Source organism: Papilio machaon, chromosome 1, assembly GCF_912999745.1.
Source record: "Papilio machaon chromosome 1, ilPapMach1.1, whole genome shotgun sequence".
In the NCBI taxonomy this organism is placed as follows: domain Eukaryota; kingdom Metazoa; phylum Arthropoda; class Insecta; order Lepidoptera; family Papilionidae; genus Papilio; species Papilio machaon.
This window is the reverse complement of record NC_059986.1, coordinates 8,365,567-8,380,757: the sequence shown is the minus strand read 5'-3', so window position 1 is coordinate 8,380,757 and position 15,191 is coordinate 8,365,567. Positions and strand designations below refer to the sequence as shown.

Below are 15,191 nucleotides of genomic sequence, written 5' to 3'. Positions count from 1 at the left end.
CCTATCTGCTTTCCAAATTACTTCATAAGAGGGTGAAAAAGAACAAACGGCTGTTAATCGAATCTCTTGCGTTTTTAATTAAAATTTGCTCGGGATGCATAACCGGTTTAGATCGCGTAGCAGGTCGGAAGGTACTCCACCGCTGCGAACAAACGAGTCTCGCAAGAGGAGGCGTTGTGCCGATCGTAATAGGGATACGTCTACGTCTAGTGATAGTGATAGTGAACGATCTTCGGTGCATAGTCTAAAACGTTATCCGAGTCAGAGCCATTTATGTTGGATGACTTGTTCTGGATGCCTTGCAGATTGTGGTAAGACGAATATTGTCGTCCGAGTCAGAGCCATTTATGTTGGATGACTTGTTCTGGATGCCTTGCAGATTGTGGTAAGACGAATATTGTCGTCCGAGTCAGAGCCATTTATGTTGGCTGACTTGTTCTGGATGCCTTGCAGATTGTGTTAAGACGAATATTGTCGTCCGGGTCACATCCACCAAAGGATTGACCTGTCCAATAGTACCGATTGTGAACAGTTAACCTACATGCTGTTGAGTGACAAGGCGGTGTCATCTGACTTAATTGTTACGAGACGCTCGCCTTAAGTCTTAAGTATCATATGAGGATTGTAATGAGTAGTCCGTCAGGATGCCGAACGGAATAGGTACAACTGCAGTTCATTGTTTCAGAGAATCGCCCGAGGACGGTCGAATGTCAGTCCGGCCGTGTCGGCGTATCCGCCAAAGTCAAATGACTGCTTGACTTTTTCAGCCAAGCGAAGCGTCACTGTCGATGGTTGTGAGGGCGGCCATTGAACAGTGTTGTTCGAGACGGCGCCCGCGCACCACGCTTGCGACGAATCGCTTAGCATCTAATTAACAAATTAAATCACCGCTTAATTAAGTTGATGTCGCGTTGGTTAGACACTACAGTGTTCATTCCACTGTGTATTTTTGGTTACTTAACCCTTATTAAACAACTGCGATTGCAACAAGGACTCGTAATCTGTTCACGCCCACCTGCCGACATACCCGCTTTTATACTCGCACAATATAATTTCTGATGAAGGCCCTCCTGCCCCTTCATCAGAAGTGGGATAGGCCTTTCAGCCCCCTATCTGCTTTCCAAATTACTTCATAAGAGGGTGAAAAAGAACAAACGGCTGTTAATCGAATCTCTTGCGTTTTTAATTAAAATTTGCTCGGGATGCATAACCGGTTTAGATCGCGTAGCAGGTCGGAAGGTACTCCACCGCTGCGAACAAACGAGTCTCGCAAGAGGAGGCGTTGTGCCGATCGTAATAGGGATACGTCTACGTCTAGTGATAGTGATAGTGAACGATCTTCGGTGCATAGTCTAAAACGTTATCCGAGTCAGAGCCATTTATGTTGGATGACTTGTTCTGGATGCCTTGCAGATTGTGGTAAGACGAATATTGTCGTCCGAGTCAGAGCCATTTATGTTGGATGACTTGTTCTGGATGCCTTGCAGATTGTGGTAAGACGAATATTGTCGTCCGAGTCAGAGCCATTTATGTTGGCTGACTTGTTCTGGATGCCTTGCAGATTGTGTTAAGACGAATATTGTCGTCCGGGTCACATCCACCAAAGGATTGACCTGTCCAATAGTACCGATTGTGAACAGTTAACCTACATGCTGTTGAGTGACAAGGCGGTGTCATCTGACTTAATTGTTACGAGACGCTCGCCTTAAGTCTTAAGTATCATATGAGGATTGTAATGAGTAGTCCGTCAGGATGCCGAACGGAATAGGTACAACTGCAGTTCATTGTTTCAGAGAATCGCCCGAGGACGGTCGAATGTCAGTCCGGCCGTGTCGGCGTATCCGCCAAAGTCAAATGACTGCTTGACTTTTTCAGCCAAGCGAAGCGTCACTGTCGATGGTTGTGAGGGCGGCCATTGAACAGTGTTGTTCGAGACGGCGCCCGCGCACCACGCTTGCGACGAATCGCTTAGCATCTAATTAACAAATTAAATCACCGCTTAATTAAGTTGATGTCGCGTTGGTTAGACACTACAGTGTTCATTCCACTGTGTATTTTTGGTTACTTAACCCTTATTAAACAACTGCGATTGCAACAAGGACTCGTAATCTGTTCACGCCCACCTGCCGACATACCCGCTTTTATACTCGCACAATATAATTTCTGATGAAGGCCCTCCTGCCCCTTCAAGTAAAATACGCACATTATTTTTTGAACATATATTTTTAAACATGTTACTAGTAGCTACCAAATTAATAAACAAATTAAATAAAAAATAAAAAACTAATTTTTGTTTTTATTTTAACTTTTAAAATTAACAATTGTCGTATCAAATGCGTAAACATATCCGCCATATTGAAAAATTAAATCTTATTTTTTTAAATGGTAGTTAAATCAAGGAACTTATTCGTTTGCAAGAACGTAGATTGCTTTTACTTAGCGATGGCACGATAATATTTGACCCGGATCAGAGTTAGTAGACGGTGGAGCGCGGAACTTTGCAGCATCAATATTTATGAGATACGAATGCGCACAAAAACTCTACATCCGTATTATTTCGACTAGCCGTTTACCCTATTCCGTCTGTTCAAAGTACTACTTTTTAATTTTTTGTGTTGCCAATTACAACATTAGACATTTTGTTGTCTAGGAAAAGTTCCTAGAAATAAGTCAATTTTTTAATATAAATTTTTGAAAATAGAAACATCGGTTAGCCGGTAATAAGATTCATCTATAGTTATTTCTTCAACTTTATAAGATGGTGGTCTGTTTGAATGCATATTTTTGATGTTTTAATTTTACGTATTTTTATGTTTGGTTACGTTATATTTAACATGTCACGTAGTACATCGTAAATCATCGTGGAAATACTTTATGTGATCGTTATAAAAGGTCATTGTCACGTACTAGCGGCCACACGACCCGATGAGTGAATTTGCGAGAACGAATTCTTATGAAAAAAAAAAGATAAACTAACGTGTGAACCGGACCTCGTTTTTAAATTCCGTACAAATTTTATATTAACTTCATATTTACTGAAGTCGGTAGAGTAAACTTCAAGAGAATAAAAAAAAAGTGATCGACAAATTAAAGTAAGTAATCGACTATCGCCCACCCTTCTCAGTTATGGTTATTAACGCCGTATCTTTCATATATTCTCAGCATAACATCTAAATATAAAGAAACTTTGTCATACGTAACTTTATTGTTTTAATATGCACCGATGGATTGAGATAGGTAAAATGAAAAAATAACTCTATGCGAGACAATCGACCTTCAAACATACGAATTTGCATTATAATTGTTTATTTTGGAAGATAATATCTGTGCCGTGGTACCGCTACTAGTCACTACCATACTTTGTTCAACTCCATCCAATAAATATGTACAACTACATGCTTGTATTGTAAGCTTAATAAACCTTTGACCATATAGGCGAAATGTTGGCAATAGAAATAACTTTTTAACAGAAATATCCTACTAAGATTATAAATGAGAATGTTTAGATGGATGGATGTATTGATGAATGTTTGTTTGAATGTAACTTCGGAACGGCTCAACGGATCTAAATGAAATTTGGCACAGATGTAGAACATATTCTGGAAGAACACATATGCTACTTATTACGTTTTTTCTTATTATGCGCGGACGAAGTCGCAGGCGACAACTAGTAACCTATATATATAGTTTGGATTTACAGTCGTACGGAACCCAAAATCTCAAATTATCGATCCATGTAATCATACATCTGCATAATTTCTATGTGTGGTTGAACAAGGTGTGGGGAGACTGATTGACGCAACGACGCTTCGTTTTGAATTATTAAACACTTTGAAATAAACTAATTTAGAAAGATATCTTCTTAAGGATACGGTCACATTATAAATATTAAATAAACCAATAGATTAATTTTCGAACACTCGCACAGTACACAACATACCTAACCTGAGTTTACTTTCTGGTTTATTAACGTATATAAACATTTTGTTACCCTAAACCACGAAATTAAAATGGGCGAAGAAAACTTAGCGTTACAAAAAACTGAGAATGGAGTACCAAATTAAGTTTTATATTATACTAGCTGTTGACCGCGAATCTGCGCGGAATTTAAAAAAAAACTTATTAAGTAGCCTATGTGTCCAGACTGTGCTCTACCTCTATGTCAAAACCCATCGAGATCCATGCATCCGTTCTGGAGATACCTTCAAACAAATGTTTATTCACAAATGTGTTAGATTAATTCAACATTGCTAGGCTATTGTTAAATGCATTTAAATTTTAAGATCCGCTTTGTTATTGTGGATTGCATGCATAAAAGTAATACTGTTTTATATTACTTTAAAAACATGTAAATCTACCATTGTTAGCAAATGGTCGAACTGGCAATATTGAATTACAATTTTTATTTTTTTATATTACCGAAATGTAATCATAGGTTTAGGTTTGAAGGTAGAGATTCCGGAAAATAAGTGAGGCGAGGAAAAACCTCCGAAGGCCTTTTGATGATACCTCAATGTTGTCAATTACAATACAAAATGAAATTTCAAAAATCGACTTTCAATTAAACGTCAAACAGATATGAGACTCTTAATCTATGATGGAATACAGTGGAAATGGGAAATTGTATTTACACATTTGGCGGGCTGTCAATATCAATTATTGTATATGAATGTATTTTGGCTAGTTTTAGTGTTTAAATTGATGATACAAACATGTCTGATTTAATAAGTTTTTAATTATTTTATTATAAAGATAAAAGGACAATGGGCAAATTTGTATGGAGTTTGAACATTTTTTTCGAACTACAATAATATTTTAATAATATACAAACATCTGTTACATTTTTGTTTCGGTAAAAAAACAAAAATGTAACAAATATTTTTGTAGTTCGAAAAAAATGATTAAATCTATGTAATAAATTATAATAACGCAATAAATAATCAAACATGTTGTTTTTTTTTTCTCTTAAATATAAAACACAACACGCTAATGCTACTAACTGCCATAGTAATTATTATATTTTTGAATGCTCGAAAACACCATGTTCGCGCTCGATTTCGACATGGCTGCCATAGTATGAATTAAATAACACCCCATAATCTTTCAAATGGCATGGCTTTCATCACTGTTGAGATCTTGGCCCAAAATGCCCATTGTCCTTATCTAGATTAGTTTGTTATCAATTCTGATTTGTATTAAATTCGACTATATTTAAGTTATTACCTGTCGCCCGCGACTCCGTCCGCGCGGAATAAGAACAAAAATAATAAGTAGCTTATGTGTTCTTCCAGACTATGCCAAACATCAAGATTCATTGGGCCGTTTCGACGATACCTTCAAACAAACATCCATCCATCTAAACATTCGCATTTATAATATTAGTAAAATAATCTATGGGCTAGGCAGTAAAATAGTACATACTATTGTGTTATAGCGTATATAAGCTAGCAGAGTTTTCCAAAGCTTGCAATTATATCGAAGTGCACGTATATCAAACTGGTTTAACAATCTATATATTTAATACAAGAATTGGCTCGTTAGTAGCACAGTTTTAGTGAGACTTAATATTTCACTCACTTCCTTGTATCCAATCAATTCAATTTGTAATTATATTTAGATAAATTGATCGCATAACAGATGGCTGTTTTTTACGACGTGAATTGACTACAAAATTACTCAGTTGGAAAACAAGCGCATTAGACCCTTTGCATTCAAAGCAACGTAAATCTTCGAAACTAAGATTGTAAACTTGCGTTGCGAGTATCCCGTTTTGCTCGCTCTATTCGGTCAGGAATAGAGACTACATGTCAACCGTACAGATTTGCTCCGCCATCTTGAAAATCGCAGCCACTTTTTTCACTACGATCTTAACAAACAGGTTGCTTGCGACTGATTTGAAGTTAATGTTAGCGACGCGTGCCAGTGCATGAACCTCTATGACGTTGTCTTGCGTGTGTTGTTTAGCAATTAAAATCGCCGGGCTTAAAAGATTTAGGTTGCCTTGTGTACGAAAGGCCTTAGATGAACCGTAGTGAAGTAACATAAGTTTTAGCCATAACACCCGTGAAAAACATATTTTCTCAGTTTTTTTTTAAATACATTTATGGCACAAGGTCTTTAAACTAACTTAAACGTTAATACAATTATACATATATGACATTAAATCTACAATGAGCTAACAAAAAAAATATACGAGGTCGTCGACTTACGTGGCTTGTGACCCAAGAAAAAATATTGCCTCTGCACACTACCATCTAGCTAGTAACTGACCTCATACTCGTAAGTGGACCTCTGAAGTGGTTATAATTTTTTTTATACAATCACTACGTGCTTAGATTTTTATATCAATGATCTATGGATTAAATGTGTAAATTGAAAAAATAACAAGTTAGCACATTTTAATAATGAACTACATGTTTTATAATATGTTATGCGCTGTCAATAAAATTATACGATTACAGGTATTGTTTTGAACTTTGAATAACCGCCCGTGATTATTTGTTACGTGAGTTGAACGACCTTGTGAGATGTGTATCCGGAGTCGCGCGCGCATATGTTCACGACTCGATAATTGTCACCGGGGCCGACCCTACCAAGGTGAAGGAAATAATGTAACAGGACTTTAAAGCCTGGAGTTACATGCACTTTTTTGCGGACTCTACCGTTGTATTATACATTCGATTTTTTTTTTAATTAAACAGTGGAATGTGATAACAGTTAGATAAATGTTAACATATCGTCAATACAGTATGAGAAAAATTTTGTGCTTAACTATATGTTTAAAAAAACAAAATAGGGTGTGCCTTGGCTTTATTTAGTCATTGCTTAACTTTATTTTCATTTATTTTCCCAGTACTTAAATAAAATAATACAATGTTAAGTACTAAGGTTGTAGTTGTCAATGTCAGCCATCTTTATGAGATTCGCAATACGAGAAGAAATGCTAAGTAATAACATTAAATGCATTATTTATTATAGTTCCATAATTGTTTTATACCAAAATAATTTATTGGCCACAAAATCTTCAATATTAAATTAATTCTGTTGATGTTTTTTTTTTCCTATTTTTTTTTTTTTTAAAACTAGTGTACAGCGACCATCGACTATTTATTCTCCCTTTATCATCTTGGGAAGAGGGGATGGCTGAAAACCAGCTCGACACTGTATCCTTACCGGCGAAGCTGAGCCACCCCCTTTTGCCATCACTGTATATTGTAAATGATTGTATTTAAAACTTTGTAAATTTCAATGGCAATAAAATTTTATTATTATTATTATTATTATGTTATATGTACACGTTTACATTGATACTTGAGTTATAGCGAACAATATTGTTTGTTTTCCGAGTTTTTATTGACGAATAATTTTTTTTAATTATTTCAAAAATATCAGAGATAAAAAAAGTGAATGAAATCATATTATGCCACTTGAAGACGATCTAGGAGTAGAGTTACAAATAACCCGACCCCCATTTGTGTAAACATAAAGTAACTCCGTGAATTAAAAATGTTATCAAAATTGATAAATACAATGTTACTAATATCATTGTTTTCATTATGAACCACCGTTTAACATTAGGTAACATAGTGATTGACTTACGTATAAAAACGTGGAAAAATGAATCATCCCAAAAATTAATGACCTATTTTTTGTTGTAAACCTCTTCTATAAGTTGTTTTTGATATATTGTTTATTGATCGAGAATTATTTACGGGTTCTGTCACCAAACTATAAGATATTTCCGTGGAATTTTTATATAGGGAAGTCGGAGCCCAAAATGACCAAAATAATCCGATCTACCTAAGTTATTTAGAAAGAGACTTAAGAGAGTAATAAATAGCCTATGGATTCTTTCAGACTATTTTCTACATACAAATATTAAGGTCCGTTGAGCTATTCGTGAGATACTTTCAAGCAAACAACCATCCATCCATCCATCTATCTAAAATTTCGCACTTATAATATTAGTAAGATGTTAAAGTATCCATAACAGAGATCCTCTTTTCGTCGAATGCGTTCGTTATTTCAACTGCCTGCGTGGCGATTGCACTTAAAAAAGGTTTTAGTTTTTTTTAACCGATCTCCAAATCGCGGTTATATATGATTAATTATTATTGACCTTTCATCGTACGTGGAATAGTAACGAAGTTTACTTTGCTCAGGTTTTCCCGAGTCTGGGAAATCCGACGAATTCATAAACGTTTCGATTTACTTTGCCTTTGTTGTTGTGTAATCGATTCGAGTTTTATCGCGTTTTAAATTAAATTTGATTGCCAATATATTTGATTCGAATAAATAAATCGAACTGTGCAAATGTTTAATTTTAATAAAACGTTGTCAATTAAAGTTATATAACATATTGCCTACGCAAGAATACAAAAACTCTGGCATTTACATTTTTACATTCACATTCACATAGACTTCAGTCGGTTTCTTTATTACTTCATTTTATAATGTGCTCATATAAATTAGATCAATATTTTAAGCAATATTGCGAAGTTTTTTTATATTCCTGATAAGACTATAAAAGTTGATATAAGCAGCTTTGAAATACTTCAGCAGTAAGTAATAACTTATCTGCAGCTTCGTTTTCTTCTTCCACAACAAAACGACGCGACGTTGAGTAAAATTAATTATAAGAAATATAAAACATACTTTCAAAATAAGAATCACGCATCAAATTGTTCAGATGTTTTACCACACCATAGATGCATCCTATCATTTCGCAATGATTTTACATTTACATACTGTTTGCAAATAAAAATGTCACCCAATTCTATGGTCCTTGATTTAAACAGCATCTCTAGAGATGTCAGGTCAAATTCCTCAACGATGCTGCTAAAAGTAAGATGTCTGTGAATGGTTATATGCAGAGCTGGGCATTAACTCGTTAATCCGTTAATCGTTAATTAACGAAGTTAACATTTTCCTTAACGGATTAACTTTTAAGTTAAATTCAAAAAGTGTTAACGCTCTTGTTAACTTCCGTTAAATTTCACTTCCGTTAATTTAGTCCGTTAATTGTAACAATAGACACTTATTGACGTGTTGTCATTTTATTTAAATTAAGCATCAGGCTACATTCGTAAGTTCGGCTATGTTCGGGGACCGTCGGCGAGTCGAATGGTGACCGAGAACGAGAGAGAACGAGCGAGTCCGAGTGTATGTAGGTTATACAATACACCGAGCGGCCGGGAAAGACGTGATCAAAAGAGTACCGCAGAATCCTTGTTAGAAAATAGTGACGATTTAACCAAACTTACCTCTATCAAATATTGCGAAGTTTAGGCGCTAGACACCTTCAAAGTTTATTAATTATTTCACATTTACACAAATATCTCGAAAAGTCTATATTACATTTTATTCACATTAAAACTGGTTTTCATTTATTTAACATCACTTTTTTTTAGAACATGATTTTGTTATAAAATCAACATAAGGTACGAAAGTACTTTATTCTAAATACATACACTTTGTCTTATACGTGAAACGCAAAAATCTAGTAAAAAAGATAAACACTGCGTTGAATTGCAATCAAAATAATCAAGTGTGCATAACTCTTCAACGTCGTAACTAAATTACAACTAAACTTTGTTGGCGACGAAAATGTTTATTTTAATATTGAAGTTTAAAGACAGCAAAAAATATAAAAAAAAATCGTTTATGGTTCATTTGAAAAAGCGTACAAATAGGATTTTTTTGTCATTGCGTAGATAAGAAACAAACAATGAAAAATAAATTTAAAAATACGAAAGACGAAATGTGCACGCAATAAACATTCCTCAAAAACAAAAGGGATTTAGGTGTTTATTACCGTCGTTTGTTTTTTTGGGGCTTCTTCATAGTCAACGAAAAATAATTTTGCACTTTAAAAATATGAACAAAGGATCAAATGGACAGCCCGCACAGAGAATGCGATAACGAACTCGATGGATTTATGGCCCCAACCCTTCTAATGGTCGGGGATGCACGTGCGCTGCGTAAAGACAATAGCGAAGATAATTTGTTTGTTTACAAAAAAAAAGTATACGATAAAACGAGAAAGAATGAGGAAAAAGATAAAATAATTATGTTAGTGAAATAATGTTAATATGTGTTATACTAAAATTAATATATGAAATGTCGTCGGCACAAGTGACCTTTACAAACATAAAAAACAATCTCAAACAAAATGCACTGAACACAAAATAATGTCATGAAAACCCTCTAAACTCTAAAGAAAGTTCTCTTCTTTCTTGTAACATATCTATATTGTATAATTATTGTTATTTCGCAGTCGGTGTCGGCCGAAGTAAATAGGTGACATTTTATATTTGAGATGTATTAAACATACTTACGTTTTTGTCCCTTACAGCATTTTGTTTGAGATTTGAGATTGATATTCTTTTGAATATTACCATAATACGAGTATGTCTCACTGTTTAATAGAAAACTTGTGTTGTCTAAATTTAGTTAGCTCTCTAATTTCGTGAAGTTGGATGGTCGATAAAAAAATGACTGAAAAGGTCAATTGTCCATCATTGTCAGTGAAGTATATAAGTGTGTGTAACTAGTGCATGCTATGTCATTAATATCGTACAGGCAGTAGTACATCACCCCAATCGTCAAAATTTTATTTGAGTATATTATATAACTAAACTATAGATAGGATTAGCGCTCGCCCGAGATTTCGTAAGCGCAGTAAAAACATAGCCTAAGTTCTATTGAAAGTCTCGACAAAATCAGTCCATATGATTCGGAGATTATTCGTATGGCCATTTCCCGCTTGCGCCCTATACTCGTAATATAAACCAAAATTAACTTTAACTGTTAACTTTAACTTGCGTTAAATTTTCTTAAATTAAACGCTTTAACGATTAACGAAGTTAAATTTTTATTTAACGAATTAACGATTAACGAAGTTAACTTTTTGATTAACTGTGCCCACCTATGGTTATATGTAGTAATTTGTTGACCAGCTTTATTGTAGAAAAACAAGTTTTTATTCCTAAGATCGTCATAATATTATTAAAGAATCTTTTTATTTACTTTACATTACGGATTGGTAATAAGAAACATAATAACACCATCGTGGCATCCCATTACTACATGTCATGTTCGTAAACACATTTGCACGGGCGTTTGTCATGATTGGTATCGTCCTTATAACATGGCGGAACTGTCTGCCGACATTGTTATTGTTCATATAACTATCCAACGATAATCGATTATACTCATAAAATAACCAATTGATGCATGACTCTTGGCTGTTAAAAGTTTTTTTTTCTTATTAATATTTTATACAAAAGTTTAGATGTATGGATGTTTGTTTGAAGGTATCTCCGGAACGACTCAAGGGATCTCTATGAAAAATGGCACAGATGTAGAACATAGTCTGGAAGAACACATAGGCTACTTATTATTTTTTTTAATACCGCGCGGATAAGATCGCGGGCGACAACTAGTCTAATCTATTTGTCATTATAGTTTTCATAGAAACTAAGCTATGAAACCATTAATAAAGGATCTTTTTTGTCTATTTTAATATTTTAATTTAGTTGTAAGTTTTATGAATGAAATGTCTATGTTCTTAATGTAAATTAATGTTCTTAAGATAATTGACTAAATCTTACTTAAACATTGAAGTTTTTCCTCTTGCCGCATAGATAAATGAATTACGTAGCGGACAATCCTCAGCTTTTATAATCAACGTACCTTTGATAACGTTTAATGACCAACGCATCACTCTCTATTCTCAGAGATTCTATCTCAATACCAAGTACTTATTTTCTTTGATACTCACAAAGTTTTTTCTCGCGTACTTTTTGCTACAGTTTCCCACGGACACGGCAGCGGAATAGTAATTGAGCAATTCTATACGTACAAAAAAACCAAGAACATACTCGCCCAGTCCGTATATTGCAACAAGACACCAATGTTACTCAGCGAACAATCGAATTAAATTCCTCTTAGATATCTATTGTTGAAGCCGAAAGTTGTTATTCATAGCAACCAGGACGTACTCGCTCACGTTGTATACTTTGCACTTCCAAAAGCGCGAGCTTTAACTCCTGACTAATCAATTATTCTCTTTAGTTGACTGTGCGGTTTCATCGCTGTCTTTTCATATTTTATTGCATTGATAAAGTTCAGGGTCGCGATATCGGCGGTCGTTTTCACTCGAGCGGCGGGCGTTCGGCACAACGAGGCGTGTCTAGATTCCTAACTCGGAGGCTGCATCCGGGCCACCGCAGGGATCGAGTTACGCCGGGGCAGGGGGCGTGCGAATGTCAAGGAACCCTCGGCCGCGGCCTCAGTCGCAGCCGACATGTCTGCGCGCGCGCACGCCACACGCGCCTCACGCGCGCTGCGCCTGCTCCTGGCCCTCGCAGTAGTAGCGCACTACGCTCGTGAGTATATTGCGAAACAACCCCGACTATAGCACCGCTTTCAATATTCACGAACGATTCAAAAGTTACTTTTTGCGCAATACTTTCAACCTTTTTAAATATTTTTTATCACCCAGTCTAAAATAGCAACCATATACGACTATGAGTCACTTAGTTCTAGAATGTAAATAAGACATGTGTGCAACAAGTTTGTAATAATCGACACGTCTAAACGAGCGCACGGTGAATCGTTCTGGTTTCCGTTTCAGGCGGAGATGACATAACGTGCGCCCGCGACGGGCTCTACGCCGACTACGAGACAGGATGCAGGGAGTACGTGAGATGCACTTCGGGCGCCGTGCAGCGACGATACGCATGCGGGCCGGGCCGGGTGTTCAGCGAGGCGGCGGGCGCGTGCGTGCCGCGCCGCCGGTACCCCTGCATCCGTCGCGAGTGCGCCCCCGCCGACACGCTGGCCTACGCCACCCCCGGCACCGCCTGCCGGCACTACTACCGTTGCGAGAACGGCACCGCTGTGGACCACACCTGCCCCTCGGGCTCGTGGTTCGATCTGGACCGGCAGGCATGCTCGCGTGGCGCCGGCACCTGCTACGAGCCGCTGTGCGCCGGCCTGCCGGATGGCGATTACCCAGACTCTTCGCATGAATGCAGGCGCAAGATGGTGTGCCGGGGCGCGGAGCTGCGAGCGGTCGCCTCGTGGCCCGGAGGTACCTGCGTTGACCCGTGTCCGCCACCGCGATCGGCCGCAATCCCACTGCCGGCAGGCGATGCGGACTTCTGCTCCGATGAGGTTTGCTCGTCCTTGTGCCAGCACGCGGCCGACGGCGCCTACGCGGACCGCTCGACGGGCTGTCGAGAATACTTCGTCTGCGAAGCGAGGAGAGTGATCAGACGTGGAGTCTGCGAAACGGGTCTGCTGTTTTCGAACGGCGGCTGCGAGCCCGTGGGACGCGCCTCCTGTCCACCGCCAGCGCGAAGCCAGTGTTTTAACCGGCAGGACGGAAGGTACCGGGACTGGCGCGACTGTATGTCCTGGTACGACTGCAGGCGAGAGAGAGTCGTGGCGCGCGGGACTTGCGATTCAGGGTTAGTGTTCGACGGTGCGAAATGTGTTCCGCCGAACACGTTCTCGTGCGAGGGGCCAGAGGAGTCGCCCTCGTGCGAGGGTATGCCAAGTGGGACCTACCAGGATCTCGAGTCGAATTGCACGAAATACTACCACTGCGAGGGTTCCCTGCGGACGGTGCTGAAGTGCCCGAGCGGGCTGATCTACGACGGCGCGCGGTGCTCGCCGGCGGCGCGCTACCTGTGCCCGAGCCTGGACCGGGACTCCTGCTACGGGCGCGCAGACGGGCGATACCGCGCGGGCGACACGGGCTGCCGCGGCTACTACGCATGCCTGGGCGGGGAGAAGGCGGTGTACGCGTGTGCAGTGGGCTTCGTGTTCGACGGAGAGAGCTGCGTGCCCGCGCGCCGCCACCTCTGCCCCAGCGAGGACTACTCCTGCCTCGGTCTCTCCGACGGCTATCACGCCGAGATCGAAACTAGCTGTCACAGGTAAATTAAGACAATTCCGTATTCTATGATCAACTTTTAAATAGTGTACTAATTTATCCCATAGATATACAGTAACAAATGTAAATAAAAAAATAACGTCAATAAAAAATATTGATAATTAATACAGGCAAATATCAAAATTAGCATTATAAATTTTGCACTATCAGATAAAGGAAGTACTTATAAGAAAACCGAAATATAAAAAGAATACAAATATAGAACCAGATCGCAAATTAATATCAAACCGTTGCCATATAAGTAATGAAATATTTTTAAACAAGTCTATTTCTATGCGAGTACTTACGAATATTCTTCAGCAATGATTATTTTTGTTTCAGATATTTCTACTGTCAAGGGGGTGACCGATTGGCGACTCTGTCATGTCTCGGAGGCAAAATCTTCGACGGTCATGCTTGCGTTGAACCCTCGCGTCACGAGTGCGGGGGCCAAAGGACGGACATTATCGAAAATAGTGACACAAAATGCGAACAAGGCTTCTTCCTTCAACCGGGCACCGAGTGCAAAAGTTACTATTTCTGTGTGTTGGGCTCTAGGACTTACCTTAGTTGCCCCGCAGGCCAAGTGTTTAATGGACAATTGTGCGTACCCAAAAATCAGTATACATGCCCGGGCTGAAAGTGTTTCGGTAACCCTTTGACCGCTACTGCTGCCCACGGCTGGTGGAACTGGACCCGTGGAAGGATTCGCGATTAAACGATGTACCTGATACCAAAAGGCTGTGAATATCACTAACATATCTACAGCACTATAGTTAAGAGTTTTTTAAACATATCGCTGAAAAGACAGTGACCAAGTGTTAAATTTGTTAAGTTTTTTCTATCTACCTCCATAGTAATTTTACGAGTTTTTCACATTAATATGACTCAATAGAAATTGTATTTAATAAATATTTTGTAGTTATTAATGAATAATAAAGACATTATATATATTTTTTTTATTTCTTCAAAATTCTTGTTTTTATTATGGATTTAATTTTATTAATTAGATTTGTTACCGTTTTGGTTCATTAGAGAACTTTATAAAAATTAATTATAGTTGTCAGGATGTTACTTTTCAACGTAGTAATAATAAAAAAGCAATATATTTTTTAATTTATTTTATTTGCATATAAACTTTAAGCGACCTATATGTATACATAATATAATATAAAGTGACTATATCTTACAGTGTTCCTTTACAACACACAAATTAAGCTCAGTGAATAAAAAAATATTTAATCTTCTC

General features: G+C 37.9%; 1 protein-coding gene across 1 annotated transcript; it reads left to right on the top strand.

Moving 5' to 3' along the window:
- Positions 1–12,257: 12,257 nt before the first annotated feature.
- LOC106718824 lies at positions 12,258–14,815 on the top strand. The gene is made up of 3 exons (XM_014513011.2): positions 12,258–12,389; positions 12,638–13,946; positions 14,285–14,815. The coding sequence occupies exons 1-3, from the start codon at positions 12,308–12,310 to the stop codon at positions 14,580–14,582; spliced, it is 1,689 nt and encodes a 562-aa protein (XP_014368497.2). The 5' UTR covers positions 12,258–12,307; the 3' UTR covers positions 14,583–14,815.
- Positions 14,816–15,191: the final 376 nt, after the last annotated feature.

Coding starts and splice junctions, on each gene's coding strand:
- LOC106718824 (XM_014513011.2), top strand. CDS start 12,308: ATGTCTGCGCGCGCGCACGCCACACGCGCCTCACGCGCGCTGCGCCTG. Junction 12,390..12,637: donor AGTAGTAGCGCACTACGCTC/GTGAGTATATTG, acceptor TTTCCGTTTCAG/GCGGAGATGACATAACGTGC. Junction 13,947..14,284: donor ATCGAAACTAGCTGTCACAG/GTAAATTAAGAC, acceptor TTTTTGTTTCAG/ATATTTCTACTGTCAAGGGG.